Source organism: Lolium perenne, chromosome 2 (genome assembly GCF_019359855.2).
Source record: "Lolium perenne isolate Kyuss_39 chromosome 2, Kyuss_2.0, whole genome shotgun sequence".
NCBI lineage: Eukaryota > Viridiplantae > Streptophyta > Magnoliopsida > Poales > Poaceae > Lolium > Lolium perenne.
In genome coordinates, this window is record NC_067245.2 from 157,427,491 (window position 1) to 157,443,336 (window position 15,846).

The window sequence follows — 15,846 nt, forward strand, 5'->3', positions numbered from 1 at the left end:
TCTATGGAGGACCATTCTTTTACTTTTATTGTTGAGTCAGTTCACCTATTTCTCTCCACCTCAAGAAGCAAACACTTGTGTGAACTGTGCATTGATTCCTACATACTTGCTTATTGCACTTATTATATTACTCTATGTTGACAATATCCATCAGATATACATGTTATAAGTTGAAAGCAACCGCTGAAACTTAATCTTCCTTTGTGTTGCTTCAATGCTTTTACTATGAATTATTGCTTTATGAGTTAACTCTTATGCAAGACTTATTGATGCTTGTCTTGAAGTGCTATTCATGAAAAGTCTTTGCTTTATGATTCACTTGTTTACTCATGTCATATACATTGTTTTTGATCGCTGCATTCACTACATATGCTTTACAAATAGTATGATCAAGGTTATGATGGCATGTCACTCCAGAAATTATCTGTGTTATCGTTTTACCTGCTCGGGACGAGTAGAACTAAGCTTGGGGATGCTGATACGTCTCCGACGTATCGATAATTTCTTATGTTCCATGCCACATTATTGATGTTATCTACATGTTTTATGCACACTTTATGTCATATTCGTGCATTTTCTGGAACTAACCTATTAACAAGATGCCGAAGTGCCGATTCTTTGTTTTCTCTGCTGTTTTTGGTTTCAGAAATCCTTAACGAAATATTCTCGGAATTGGACGAAATCAACGCCCAGGGTCCTATTTTGCCACGAAGCTTCCAGAAGACCGAAGAGGAGACGAAGTGGGGCCACGAGGCGGCTAGACTACAGGGCGGCGCGGCCTAGGTCTTGGCCGCGCGGCCCTGTCATCTGGGCCCCTCGTGTGGCCCCCTGACCTGCCCTTCCGCCTACTTAAAGCCTCCGTCGCGAAACCCCCTGGACCGAGAGCCACGATACGGAAAACCTTCCAGAGACGCCGCCGCCGCCGATCCCATCTCGGGGGATCCAGGAGATCGCCTCCGGCACCCTGCCGGAGAGGGGAATCATCTCCCGGAGGACTCTACGCCGCCATGGTCGCCTCCGGAGTGATGTGTGAGTAATCTACCCCTGGACTATGGGTCCATAGCAGTAGCTAGATGGTTGTCTTCTCCCCATTGTGCTATCATTGTCGGATCTTGTGAGCTGCCTAACATGATCAAGATCATCTATCTGTAATTCTATATGTTGCGTTTGTTGGGATCCGATGAATAGAGAATACTTGTTATGTTGATTATCAAAGTTATATCTATGTGTTGTTTATGATCTTGCATGCTCTCCGTTACTAGTAGATGCTCTGGCCAAGTAGATGCTTGTAACTCCAAGAGGGAGTATTTATGCTCGATAGTGGGTTCATGCCTGCATTGACACCTGGGACAGTGACAGAAAGTTCTAAGGTTGTGTTGTGCTGTTGCCACTAGGGATAAAACATTGATGCTATGTCTAAGGATGTAGTTGTTGATTACATTACGCACCATACTTAATGCAATTGTCTGTTGCTTTGCAACTTAATACTGGAGGGGGTTCGGATGATAACCTGAAGGTGGACTTTTTAGGCATAGATGCAGTTGGATGGCGGTCTATGTACTTTGTCGTAATGCCCAATTAAATCTCACTATACTCATCATGATATGTATGTGCATGGTCATGCCCTCTTTATTTGTCAATTGCCCAACTGTAATTTGTTCACCCAGCATGCTGTTTATCTTATGGGAGAGACACCTCTAGTGAACTATGGACCCCGGTCCAATTCTCTATACTGAAATACAATCTACTGCAATACTTGTTCCACTGTTTTCTGCAAACAATCATCTTCCACACAATATGGTTAATCCTTTGTTACAGCAAGCCGGTGAGATTGACAACCTCACTGTTTCGTTGGGGCAAAGTACTTTGGTTGTGTTGTGCAGGTTCCACGTTGGCGCCGGAATCCCTGGTGTTGCGCCGCACTACATCCCGCCGCCATCAACCTTCAACGTGCTTCTTGGCTCCTCCTGGTTCGATAAACCTTGGTTTCTTTCTGAGGGAAAACTTGCTGCTGTGCGCATCATACCTTCCTCTTGGGGTTCCCAACGAACGTGTGAGTTACACGCCATCAACTACTCACACATCGATCCGGAGGCGATCATGGCGATGAAGAGACCTCCGGGAGATGATTACCCTCTCCGGCAGGGTGCCGGAGGCGATCTCCTGAATCCCCCGAGATGGGATTGGCGGCGGCTGCGTCTCTGGAAGGTTTTCCGTATCGTGGCTCTCGGTACTGGGGGTTTCGCGATGAAGACTATATGTAGGCGGAAGGGCAGGTCAGGGGGCGTCACGAGGGACCCACACAACAGGCCGGCGCGGCCAGGGCTTGGGCCGCGCCGCCCTAGCATGTGGCCACCTCGTGGCCCCACTTCGTTTCCTCTTCGGACTTCTGGAAGCTTCGTGGAAAAATAGGCCCGTGGGCGTTGATTTCGTCCAATTCCGAGAATATTTCCTTACTAGGATTTCTGAAACCAAAAACAGCAGAAAACAGCAACTGGCTCTTCGGCATCTCGTCAATAGGTTAGTGCCGGAAAATGCATAATAATGACATATAATGTGTATAAAACATGTGAGTATCATCATAAAAGTAGCATGAAACATAAGAAATTATAGATACGTTTGGGACGTATCACATGTCGAGCGTGGAGCAAATCTCATGAACGCGGTCATGTAAAGTTAGCCCGAGCCGCTTCATCCCACTATGCCACAAAGATGCAAAATACTCAAACTAAAGACAACATAAGCATCAACGCCCACAAAACCATTGTGTTCTACTCGTGCAACCATCTATGCATAGACACGGCTCTGATACCACTGTAGGGATTCGTTGCATAGAAAACAAAAAAATTTCCTATCGCGAGAACGCAATCCAAGCCAAGATGCAATCTAGAAGACGGGAGCAACGAGGGGATGAACGAGACTCACCCTTGAAGATTTCCAAAGCCTACAAGATGAGGCTCTTGTTGCTGCGGTAGACGATCACTTGCCGCTTTCAAAAGCGCGTAGAAGATCTTGACGGTGCCACAATCGGGCAGCACCTCCGTACTCGGTCACACGTTCGGTGTTGATGAAGACGACGTCCTTCTCCCCGTTCCAGCGGGCAGCGGAAGTAGTAGCTCCTCCTTGAATCCGGCAGCACGACGGCGTGGTGGCGGTGGCGATGGAGATCTCCGGCGGAGCTTCGCTAAGCGTTGCGGGAGAGGTGGAGGAGGTGGGGCGGCTAGGGTTTGGGAGAGGGGGTGGCCGGCCACTATGGGGTGCGGCCAAGCTATGGCTTTGTGGTGGTCGGCCCCCTCCCCTTGGCCCCTCTTTATATAGGTGGAACCCCCAAGTGTTGGACTACAAGTCTTCGAATAAGACCCCAACCCAAAATCTTCCATGTGTAGGGAAACCTACCCAAGGTGGGATTCCCACCTCAAGTGGGACTCCCACCCTTCCATGAGGGGGGGTGGCCGGCCCCCTTGGTGGAGTCCACTTGGGACTCCACCCCTCTAGGGTTGGCCGGCCATGGGTGGTGGAGTCCCTTCGGGACTCCGCCTTCCAAAGTGATTTCTTCTGGACTTTTCTAGAACCTTCTAGAACCTTCCATAAATGCACCGGATCATTTTCAAACTTATAAAATGACTTCCTATATATGAATCTTATTCTCCGGATCATTCCGGAACTCCTCGTGATGTCCGGGATCCCATCCGAGACTTCGAACAAAACTTCGAACTCCATTCCATATTCAAGTTCTACTAATACGACATCAAACCTTAAGTGTGTCACCCTACGGTTCGCGAACTATGTAGACATGGTTGAGAACTCTCTCCGACCAATAACTAATAGCGGGATCTGGAGATCCATAATGGCTCCCACATATTCAACGATGACTTAGTGATCGAATGAACCATTAACATACGATACCAATTCCCTTTGTCACGCGATATTTTACTTGTCCGAGGTTTGATCATCGGTATCTCTCTATACCTTGTTCAACCTCGTCTCTTGACAAGTACTCTTTACTCGTACCGTGGTATGTAGTCTCTCATGAACTTATTCATATGCTTGTAAGCTAATTAGACGACATTCCACCGAGAGGGCCCAGAGTATATCTATCCGTCATCGGGATGGACAAATCCCACTGTTGATCCATATGCCTCAACTCATACTTTCCGGATACTTAATCCCACCTTTATAACCACCCATTTACGCAGTGGCGTTTGATGTAATCAAAGTACCTTTCCGGTATAAGTGATTTACATGATCTCATGGTCGAAAGGACTAGGTAACTATGTATCGAAAGCTTATAGCAAATAACTTAATGACGTGATCTAATGCTACGCTTAATTGGGTGTGTCCATTACATCATTCATATAATGATATAACCTTGTTATTAATAACATCCAATGTTCATGATTATGAAACTAATCATCTATTAATCAACAAGCTAGTTAAGAGGCTTACTAGGGACTCATTGTTTTTTTTTGTTTACATAACACACATGTATCAATGTTTCGGTTAAAACAATTATAGCATGGTATATAAACTTTTATCTTAAACATAAAGATATATAATAACCACTTTTATTATTGCCTCTTGGGCATATCTCCAACATGTGCATCCACGCCACTAAAATAGAGAGTAGCACTCACAAAAGGTGAACTTCAGGATACTTCATCGTCTTTCTGTGCCTCAGTTATTTCTATACTCGAGATCTTTATTTATGCATTTTACTTTGTGATAGACTTAGTGTTTGAAGTTATATATGTTGCTATCACATAGTTGCTTGTCTTGCTTAGCATAAGTTGTTAGTGCACATAGGTGAACCATAGTATATATAAGTTTTGTTCTTGACAAATTAAACGTTAGTTTTATTCCGCATTTGTTCAAGCAAATATCGTAAAAGTTTTAAACCACCTATTCACCCCTCTCTAGGAGGCATCAGTGTCATTTTACACGTGATTGGAGAAGGCAAATAACATGTTATACAATTGATTATCTCTTAATGTTAGCCCTCATTTTTTGTGCATCATCCTTTATCGCAAGATTAAAAATAAACCAGAAAATGTGTGACCAAGATAAGATATATCTTATAATGAAAATAAGCACTTTATCTTTCTTGGTAAGAGATGATGTTTCAGTTAAGTGAAGGTAAACCATGTTTCATTTCCCTCTCTCCCAACTCAGAAATTATGCTATATACGTGACATTGCTAAGATAAAACCAATGTACACACGCCCTAACTAGGAGGATAAATTCCGGTGGAGGCACCAATTACGTGTAATAAATTAGTGTTTTTAATCTTTCTAGCGATAAATAATGGAAATTTTGGTGCTTGACGTGCAATAAATTAGGTGTCGTTGCTAGATTTTACAGTAGGACAAATTTTGGGCTTGCATTCTTATATAGATTTTCCTTCCTTTTTTGGACTTATTCGAACAATATTGGCCCTCAGATATGCCCCAATTTTTGGTTCAAGGCAAGTGGGTTGGCGTTAAAAATCTTACACTTCCTGATCTTTACAAATCCATGGCTAAATGCTCTACAGGAGATGTAAAGATGGTTATATGTTGGGCTAATCTACGTGAAGACATATGATTGGATCATAAGTTTCCCGATTTTGTCTAACTTTATAAATAATATAAGCATAAAAGTGTAACAAGTGCTCCAACAAGACAATTAGCGGAATGAAAATATCTTTTTTTTTTATCAACAAGCTTATCAAGAGTTTATTGGCATAGATGACCTTTGATCCAAAAGTACCGAACAAAATGGAAGAATGGGCCTTGAACTATGGATCTATATTTGGAAAACAAGAAATTATTCGTCTATCAAAGATTACAAAGTTATGACTGGTTGCAAGTAGCTGCACCACATGTTAATAATTTGATAAAACTCATGTCAAACTATGAAAAAATTTCTTTTAAATCCCCTTTTAAAATGATATATTGAATAATAAAAATTTCTCTGAAAAAATCCATCTTTGATGCCACAACTGCTAATAAGTACAAGAAACTCTACATTTGTTTTCTAAAGTTGTCCCTTTGTTGCAAAGTATTGGGGTCATGACTGTGCATGTAACAGAAGAGTTCTTTCGGTTTTGGAATCTTTTGAGGGTATATACTATTGTCTATGGAGATTGTCATCTTGATAACATGGGGTACATGTTGTATAAACAACGACAAAAAGGGATATATCTTTGTATGAAGTTGCAACGCAATAAAAGTATGGGCATGTAGAATGGCCTTATGGCGAAGGTCGTTGTGCAATAACAAGGTTTGACACAACGATGTTTGTGTGAATATGTTTAGGTTCTCGTTACATTGGAGGTAAACTTAATCCTATGTTAGTAAGGCGTCGAAGGAGGCTTCTTAGGAGGATCGAGCCGAGGCAATTCTGCTCGAGTCGACCTACTACACACTCTACTCAACGTCGATATGTGCTAAAGGACGTCTTCCTAGATTCGACCCTAGAATCCTCTAAGCAAGCCTTTTAGATCTGGAATACCTTTGCCTATATTTTCATTCAAGTGACAGTGGTTTATTACATGCCCATGGGGTCTATTTGAAGCATATGAGTCCTTAACAAATTACCAAGGCTACCCTTGTAGTGGTAGGTGGGAGAGGTAGTTGAGGTAATCTCTAGTTCATCAGCCTATGGTGTACTAGGATAGGGGTGTTGAGTATCTCCGTGATAGACTAGCCCACAAATCCCTCCATCTGCTAGTGGGTTTCTTTGCTTGGGTCTTCACGTATTGACGTATTCTTTTGTATTTCTTCCTCGTTTCACTTGACTTGTTGCTTGGACTTTTCTTGACTTTGTTATTTTTCTCTTGGTTGCTACATCGGATTTGGTAGAACCCTGATAGGATTATTTATCCCCCACAACATGGGATGTATGGATCATGAGGAGGTTACCATAAATAAAACTTCTACCTCTCTCAAAGATAGAGGTTATGCATGCAAGAGTTATTGATGGTTGGTGGTATAGCTATACAAAGATATGCAATTAAATTACAAAATGGCTTACCAATCAGATCTGGAAGGAGACATGTATATTCTACTCTTGTTTTATCTTGTTTATGCTTTCTTGTACATACATAACATAAAAAATTAGAGGATATTTCCACTATTTTTCTAAAATAACGTCGTTAGATCAAAACTAGACATCTCCCTCTACCATGGGGTTACTCCGGTTGAAAATAACACATAAGATAATGTTAAAAAATTCAGATTGTATGTGATATTGAGGGGATATTCACTTTTCCTCATAGGTGTAGATGCATCTATTGCATCAAAATCATATTTCAAAATGTTTAAAAATTGCCAAGAAATATCTAAGGGTGCATCTAGACATTCTATGTTCACACACAAATTTTGCAAAGAAATAACATTTTGTGCCCAAGTATACACCCCGGATTTTGTTTTCAGTATTTTTTGACATTTTAATGTGGATTTAAAATACAATTTTTCTAATAGGTGTACCTAGACAAATGAGCCAAAACACCATATCGGTATTGAAGGAATAACTAACTTTACTCCATTCCCACCTAGTCTTTTAAAGCATCCAAGTGGAAAATCAACAAAAGTCAAGGCAAGTCAACAAAAAGTTCAAGCAACTAGTAATGTTCAAGAAATCAAAGAAGAATGGAGGCTAAAAGAAAAGCTCAAAGAAATTTGTCATAGGCAAAGATGACTATTAGGTTGAAAGATTTGTGGCTTAGTCCACCTTGCACTATGCACCACACCCCTTCCTAGTCTATCATGGATTAGTGAATCAAATGTCATCATAGTACTTCCCACTTACCACCACAAGTGTATCCTCTATCATTTGTCAAGGCCTCTAGCCTATAAATAGTTCTCCAGTGATATATACTTCATCCACTCTCACTTGAATGGAATCAAGGGTAGGTCACTGGAGTTCCAAGATGCATTCGGGGAGCACATGGTCAAATCCAAGATGTTGTGGGCCCTGGGTTGACATTCAAGAACTTTGCATTCGGTCTAGAGAAATCGCGTATGGCTTGAGCCTTCTACCAAGTTCCCCTCAATGCGTTGCTAACATAGCATTAAGTTTCTCTCCAACGAGGCACCTGAACCAACTAAGAAAAAATATTGTGTCAATATTTGTTAGTGTGCGATGACCTTCACTATAAGGCTATCATACATGCCCTACTCATATTCTACTCTCAAAAGAAGACCAGAAACGTGTTACTGTTACACGCATAGAGATACCTACTACTTTTACATTTCTACCAAAAGAACAACATGCCACCGTTTGTGGAGACCCACCCCCTTTGTTGAAAGTCGACTAAGCCGACAATGCTTAATGGCTCGAAAAGATCAAGTTCCAAAGGAGACACCTTTCGCAAAAGGAAAACCTCACAACTCAAGCAAGAAAAATAGAGGCCATACCGATATCCACTAAGCTAACGAGCTAGAAGCCGATCACATCAGAAGTGAAACAGAGGGTCTCCCCATAAAATCACGAGTCAACTGTCCTCTGATGATCCTCGAAGGAAGTAAATCCTATTGATGATGAAACTCGATCTCATCATGAAGATCTAGTAATTTACGCCATTATTCGTAAGCTCGTCTTATTACTAATGGATCCCGTGGACCTCGCCACAATCAGACGCATGCTCAACCCTTGTCAACCCGTTGCAAGCATTGGAGCATCGGTTGTGCCACGTTCACAAGATCCCCCATGATTTTGTCGCGGTCCCAACCAACCGCTTACTTTTTGATAAAACTTCAAAATATCTCGTGGCCTCTAGAGGACCCGATCCTATGCAGGTCGGGATGCCTCCGCCATATATCCACGAAATTGTGCACCATCACACATTTCACAAATAGTTCATCTTGTCGCCACATTAAGCTCCGTGGTACAACCATACTAGGCGGCTCCGCAGCCTGTAACACCCCCATGAAACTCAATGGAATCTCAAGTATGCCACACTTGTTGAGAAGCCTAGAAATGATGGGTAGTCGAAAAAAGGAAATCCTCTTGAAGTTGAATTAGAACGAGTGAAAAGTAAGCTGCATGACCGCCACACCCAACCAGTAGTCGCGAAGAATCACGTGGGCATTACGGAGAAAGAATGTCCGAGTCCGAAACTGTCGTGGGTCAAAGAAGCCTCTTACACTCCGCAAGGAGGCCTCTCAGTCGTTTCCCGAGCCTAACTTATAAATGAAGCGGCGAGTACACTCAAGGCGATCAACGGCGACATCATAGAAGACAATGACATATTTTCAACATCCTCTCCGTGAAAATCCCAAAAGGCTGTTAAATTCATACCACACCGGTGAAGGCACCGCCAATGAAAACTTATATGGGAGAAGCCGAACCACTTCAATTCTTGGACGTGTAATCCACCGCCATCGAAGCTGCAGGAGGTGGGCCCTTGAATGGTTCCTTAACCAAAGGAGCATCTCAAGGAGGTTTTGATTGCAAATTTTTGAGGAAACTTCGTGCAGCCCTTGCAATGAAATGAACTATTCAGTCTCCGATAAAATGAACTCATTAGCGTGTTCCTTGGTCTTCCCCGATCAAACTAGAAAGAAATTGTGATGGGTGCTGTGGCATAAAGACTTTCCAGGTGAATGGCCATCAAATATGTTTAATTGCCATATATATAAAGATAACGAAAACAAGGGAAGAAATATTTATTTTCAAAATAAAAAAGGAGAAAACATTTGCATAAAGGTATTCAGATGTGGACGCCACACCGCTATAAAACTGTCCTCCGCTCGTGTACTTTAGAGATCCAAAATCCACTCCTCAGTCTGTCTTGCTGTAGGAGCCCCATGGGTGGCGAGGGCAGCGAAGAGAACGCCGCCGGCGAAGAGCTAGAATGGGAGGACGAAGTAGAAGTAGTCGGCGAGAGGGAGGAGAGGGATCGGGAGATGGCCCTGGTGAATAAGCCCAAGAAGGGCAAGCGGAAGATTAGGGATTCCGGCGAGCGAGAGATCATGGATTCAAGAAAGGCTAAGACCAAGGACCCCAGCAAGGTCAAGAGAGCCAAGTCCAACGGCTCGCTGGCGGCGCTCCCGGCGGACCTCCGCGGCCCTGACACGGAGTGGTGGTACGCCTTCCTCACCAAGCACGCGGAACTCCACAAGGACGCTGAATCAGGTATACACCTCCCAAACCAGGACCTCGCGCCCCCTTTCAATCTCCCCAAAACCCAGACCGTTTCCGATTTGCTGCACTCGCCACCAGATTCGCTCCAATCGGCAGCCAATCTTTTTTTGATTGGTTTGTGTATGTGTACTCTGCCCAGATTTGAGGGTGGGCAGCCTTGTTCTTGCTGGATGGACGGATCTTGTAGTAGATATTAGTATTAGACTTTCCTCTCTATTACTCCCAGATACACCAAAAATTCAAGGAAAACACAGGTGCAAAAACTCGGAACATAAAAGCTCGTGATGATAGTAACAACCTGTTCCCCCCTTCTCCGTACTCTAAACACTCTATTGAGTTTTCATTCATTCTGCTGGACAGGTGCCAGTGTGCCAGTGCCTTCAGATGAGGAGGACGCATTCAGGTACTTCTTCAGGACATCAAGGAGGACCTTCGACTACATCTGCTCGATTGTACGAGATGATTTGATATCGAGGCCGCCATCTGGGCTGATCAACATTGAGGGGAGACTGCTTAGTGTGGAGAAGCAAGTAGCGATTGCCATGAGGAGGCTGGCATCTGGGGATTCGCAGGTGTCGGTGGGAGCTGCTTTTGGCGTGGGGCAGTCTACTGTTTCCCAAGTGACATGGAGGTTTATCGAGTCGATGGAAGAGAGGGCTCGGCACCATTTGGTTTGGCCGGACCAGGAGAGGATGGAGGACATCAAAGCTAGGCTGGAGGTTCTGTCTGGTCTGCCAAATTGTTGCGGTGCCATTGATGCCACACACATTATCATGACGCTTCCTGCTGTTGAGTCATCTGAAGACTGGTGCGACCCTGCGAAGAACTACAGTATGTTCCTGCAAGGGATAGTTGACGATGAGATGAGATTTATTGATATTGTCACTGGTTGGCCAGGCAGCTTGCCAGTCTCACGCTTGTTGAAATGCTCTGGCTTCCACAAGCTCTGTGAGGCTGGGAAACGCTTGAATGGCCCTGTCAGAGTTTCAGGGGAAGATGCAGAAATAAGGGAATTCATTGTTGGTGACATGTGTTATCCTCTGCTCCCATGGCTTATGACTCCGTACGAAGATGAAAATCTATCTGCCCCAATGGTCAACTTTAATGCCCGTCAAAAAACTGCAAGGATGCTTGGAACAAGAGCGTTGGCACGGCTGAAAGGATCCTGGAGGATCTTGCACAAAGTTATGTGGAGGCCTGATAAAAATAAGTTGCCCAGTATCATTCTTGTGTGCTGTCTGCTTCACAATATAATTTTGGACTGCAAAGATGAACTGCTTACGGGTATTCAGCTTCCAGTTCATCATGATACCGGCTATAAAGAAGAGAACTGCAAGCAAGAGAACCCCAGTGGCAAAGTCATGAGAGAGACCGTTACAGGGCATCTCCCAACCTTTGAAGCTGTATTGAACTGAAGTAAGGTGACTGGAAGTACTGATGCAGATTCGGTGTTCTCAATCATCCTTAATGTCCCCTTTCTCATGTTATTTTCTAGTGTAATCAGACCTGATGGTTACAGTAAAGATTCTCCATGGATAGTGTGATTCATTGCTTTGGTAATACTTTGAAGAGCATACATGAGTTAATGTTTTCCTGATGATGACAATCCCCATCATGTTGAGTTGCATTATGTCTCTGAGGTAGTCATGGGCAGAGATTACGGAACCTGAGCTCCGCCTGCTGCACATATAGCTAAAATAGCATGTGGCAGCTACAACCATATCTGAGTATTGGTTATATCGTTATGATCTATTAATATTAGTTTTCCGTTATATAAAGTTTGAAACCATAAGCTAGAGATTAGTTTCCTGGCTAAGTTGATCATCCCTATCAAAGGGAATCATGTATGCAGTATGTCAAAGCAATAAGAACCAATCTGAGACTATCTCCTTCAAGGTTCATCTCTCTCACCTATGATCTGAAGTTCTAAACCCATCCCCAACCTAGCCGTCTACAACCGGGCAACCTCTTGTTTGTGTTTACCCTGTTCTGTTACTTGTACACAGCAAAAGTAAATTATTTGAAACCCAAGAAAGCATCTTTGAGGGGCTATTATTATTACCTATGCAACTTAGCTGTACGAAGGCTTATTTTGCTATGACTGAATCCATGTTAATCAATTAGTTAAACACTGAGTACTCTTAGGGAGTAGTGTCCACACATATGACATGGTGTGGGCAGTACTAGTTTAAGAATGTTTCGGTACTTTGTATTTGATATTTGGTTGATTACAAGGCCACCGTTTCTTAAATTATTATTGATGGCGTTTGACATAACCGATGGTGATATACTATCTGCTGAGAATATAAGCTAATATTTATGATTTTTCTTTTGGTGATTTTCTATCATTTCGCTGAAGGGTCTAGAGTCCTTATTATGTAGCAAGTGCTTTTCTGTGTAATGAACCTTCTTTGGCAGCACACTTGATATATTGGTCATAGTCGAAGATATGGATGAGGAAAGGAAGTTTTTTTTTGGTAGTTTCTTAATAACACTGATGAGCATGCCAATAGTAGAACAGTAGAACCAACTGGATTACCATAATTTGTGCAAGACATCATTATTGAAGGTACTATGGAATCTAACACTAGTGTCCTAGCAAGAATTCATGATATTATGTCCGTCCAGAGTTCTTTTTGGCTAGTGCTTATATTACTGAACTTTAATCTTGTTTTACCATAGGATGGTTTGCTATCCTCTTTTACCTTTTGAACTGCTTTCGCCGAATAAAAGGATTGCATTGCAATTATTTCTTAAATTAAACATCCTTTGAAGTATAACAAATTGCTTACCAATCTGTATTGTGCTCTAATTTTGAGTTGGCATTTGGCAAACGAAGTCGTTGCGTTTATGCCTTCGAACTGTTAGCGGCCTCTCCAAATTATTTCTGCCCGTGTTGCACACAAACTGCACAGACAAAGATAATTTCATCACAGGTGCTAGGGATAGAGCTTGCCTTGTACATAACATTTATATCCAATACTTCTTCATATGCCTTTCTGTGTTTTCAACTTCGAGAAATTAGCAGGTTCAAAATGTTTGCTTCATCCTGTTGTCTTCTATTCCGTATTTTGAATATCATTGATGTTTGCTATTAGTTACTCTGAAGCAATTGTGAGTTCTATGAAGTGATATTTGTCACGTACACATGAAGATTCTAAATCATAGTAACTATACCACCAGTTTGATATGTTAGAATTCACATGAAAGGTATGCTTTAAAAAAAGCATGTTAGGTCCATAGCAGCTCTTTTATATGAATTAATTAATGTAACACTCAAACCAAGTCTCAAATACTTACTTGCAAAATAGTTTGATAAGTCAAAATTCCCAGGCAAAGTATACTTCTAAAAACATGTTACATGACTGCAGCTACTTTATATGAGGTAATTCATGTTATGCACAAACCAAGCCCCAAATAACTACTGGCAAACCAGTTTGATAAGCCAAAACTCACCAGGCAAAATATACTTAAGAAAAGATGTTACGTCACTGAGGCTATTTTATATGAGTTAATTCTTGTTAACATGTGTTTGCTGAGATTCATCGGAAAGATATATCATACTAAATGGTACTATAATCATTTTGTGACGAAGAATCACATTGATTTAATACTCGGCTGCATAACATCTAACTCTAACATGACATGGTGATAATGAAATCGTGCAATACTTAGAAGACATAAATTAATGCACATGCAGGTATAAGAATAGTGGCCATTAAATTTGCTGCATTCTTTGATTTCCTGGAGCTTGACGTTGTGTTTGATTCCAGGCTTCCTGCATCGAATCAAATAATGTAGCAATTAGTGCATGAGCTTTCACCATCTACTGCATACTAATTGGATCACCAGACTACTGCAGATCTCGTTGTGTAGTTCTGGAAGCAAAGTTATGTATTTATTGCCCCTGATCATCTGTAATTCTGAACTTGCATGATCTAGGGTCATTTAGTAAAATACTCATCTACTGTATAATGATATGTACCAATATTTTAATTCAACTAGAAGTGGATGATACAGTTGATGTAAATTTTAATCTTGCCTTGTGTACAGGAAAAAATAATACTACCTCTGTTCATAAATAGATGTCTTAGATTTGTCAATATTTGGATGTATGTAGAATTGTAGGCACTATTTGCTGTATAGATGCATCCAAATTTAGACAAATCTAAGAGATCTATTTATGGACGGAGGGAGTAGTAAGCATCTTTAGGCTTATTCATGGCTTCACCTTTAGGTGCCTCTTCAATTTCTTCGCCGGGCTCCTCCGGTGACTCGCTAGAAGGTGGCGCTGTTTCCGGTGGAATTGGGATGGCTGTAATTTGACAAATCTGGTCTGATGAGTTTAAGGAGCTCGACATGTTACATATTTTAGCATCCAGCAGATCATAACATTGACATACCTGTGCATCGGCTAACCGGCGGTGCTTCGACCTTGCAGATGCCTGGGAGCTCCAGGGCCCTCGTATGGTTGATGGCGATGCCGAAGGATGCCGCTGTGCCATCCAGGACCATGCAGAGGCACCGGGGGTCGGTCTGGACGATGCCGCCGAGGGTGGTGCAGCAGGAGAACCCGGGCTCCAGGGCTTTGTTCCCAATGAAGTCAAGGCACGGGGAGAGGGTCATCATCACACTCGAGCAGCTATTGTTCTGCGCCACGGCCTTGGATGCCAGCAGCGTCATCATCATTGCAAGAACAAACGCAGCGGTGGCGATCTCCATCTTCCTCGCAGCCATTCTCAGCTGTGGGCAGTCCCTCCCGGAGGATGAAAATGACTGAATAACAAAGCTATATCTCGGAGAAGAAAGAACTTCGATGAATTGGCAGGTAGGCTTCGTAAGGACGTGAGAGGAGTCACTGTATGCTGCGGCTGTGCCGAAATTGTTAGAATGCTATACCAGGAAGTTGCCACTGTCTCCTGACCGCACACATGTTTGGCATATTGTTGCAGCATTCTATTAATGGAAAAGGCTCGATGCATGTGCATAATTTTAGGGGTGGTTCGTTTCTTCCATGTGGTGTACAACCATCCAGGACTGCAAGTACCATTTGTTTGTTTTGAGTATTGACCTACATTATATAGTTACTCTAATTATCAACGGTTAAAACAAAATATCAGCTGGGCGCGTTTTAAGGAGTCTTTTGAGATGCTCTAACATATGCATCATTTATGTCTAAATGCTGTTCAAGAACCGACGTATATAATTATGGTCTGCCACAATTGATCGTGCTAACTCACATGTAAATGTCACTCAATCAATCCTATTTTCTTTTTCACACAACCCACACTATAGAATACGGTAGTCTTTGGACAAAGCTGGGTGAATCTTACCTTAAGGAACATGGGTTCAAAAAGCCCTGTCAGGGATATTTCAACTTGGTCCAACAATGTTGCGTTTTAAAAGATATCACAACTTATTACCAGTGATAATCAAATGAAGGACAAACAGCTTATAGTTCCAATTGTTTACCTCGACCCATCAAGCAATGTGGACTAGCAAAGCAATGGCACCCATGATGCGAGCAATTACATAAGAGCTATGGCCTTCCGGCAAACCAATCATGGGTGCTCATGGTTTGTTCCATGGTTTGCTCGTTGAAAAGACATCTTTTATACGAGGATAAAACGACAGAGGTTATTTTTTTTAAAGTCCTCTCATATATTTATATGTGAATATTTGGTGTGGCGGAAACTACTAATGAAGAACTGCACACATTTC

The 15,846-nt window shown here is 42.4% G+C and overlaps 2 protein-coding genes across 2 annotated transcripts; one reads left to right on the forward strand and one right to left on the reverse strand.

The window, feature by feature from the left end:
* The first annotated feature begins 9,740 nt into the window (after window positions 1–9,740).
* Window positions 9,741–11,673, forward strand: LOC127321993 (protein ANTAGONIST OF LIKE HETEROCHROMATIN PROTEIN 1). Its single transcript, XM_051350943.2, has 2 exons — window positions 9,741–10,116; window positions 10,486–11,673. Exons 1-2 carry the CDS (start codon window positions 9,789–9,791, stop codon window positions 11,538–11,540), a joined length of 1,383 nt encoding a protein of 460 aa, XP_051206903.1. The 5' UTR covers window positions 9,741–9,788; the 3' UTR covers window positions 11,541–11,673.
* A 1,922-nt stretch (window positions 11,674–13,595) lies between these two features.
* On the reverse strand, window positions 13,596–15,144 carry LOC127321994 (non-specific lipid transfer protein GPI-anchored 5). The gene is made up of 3 exons (XM_051350944.2): window positions 14,529–15,144; window positions 14,357–14,440; window positions 13,596–13,903 (listed from the first exon to the last, which is right to left on the reverse strand). The coding sequence occupies exons 1-3, from the start codon at window positions 14,860–14,862 to the stop codon at window positions 13,797–13,799; spliced, it is 525 nt and encodes a 174-aa protein (XP_051206904.1). The 5' UTR covers window positions 14,863–15,144; the 3' UTR covers window positions 13,596–13,796.
* Between the last annotated feature and the right edge of the window lie 702 nt (window positions 15,145–15,846).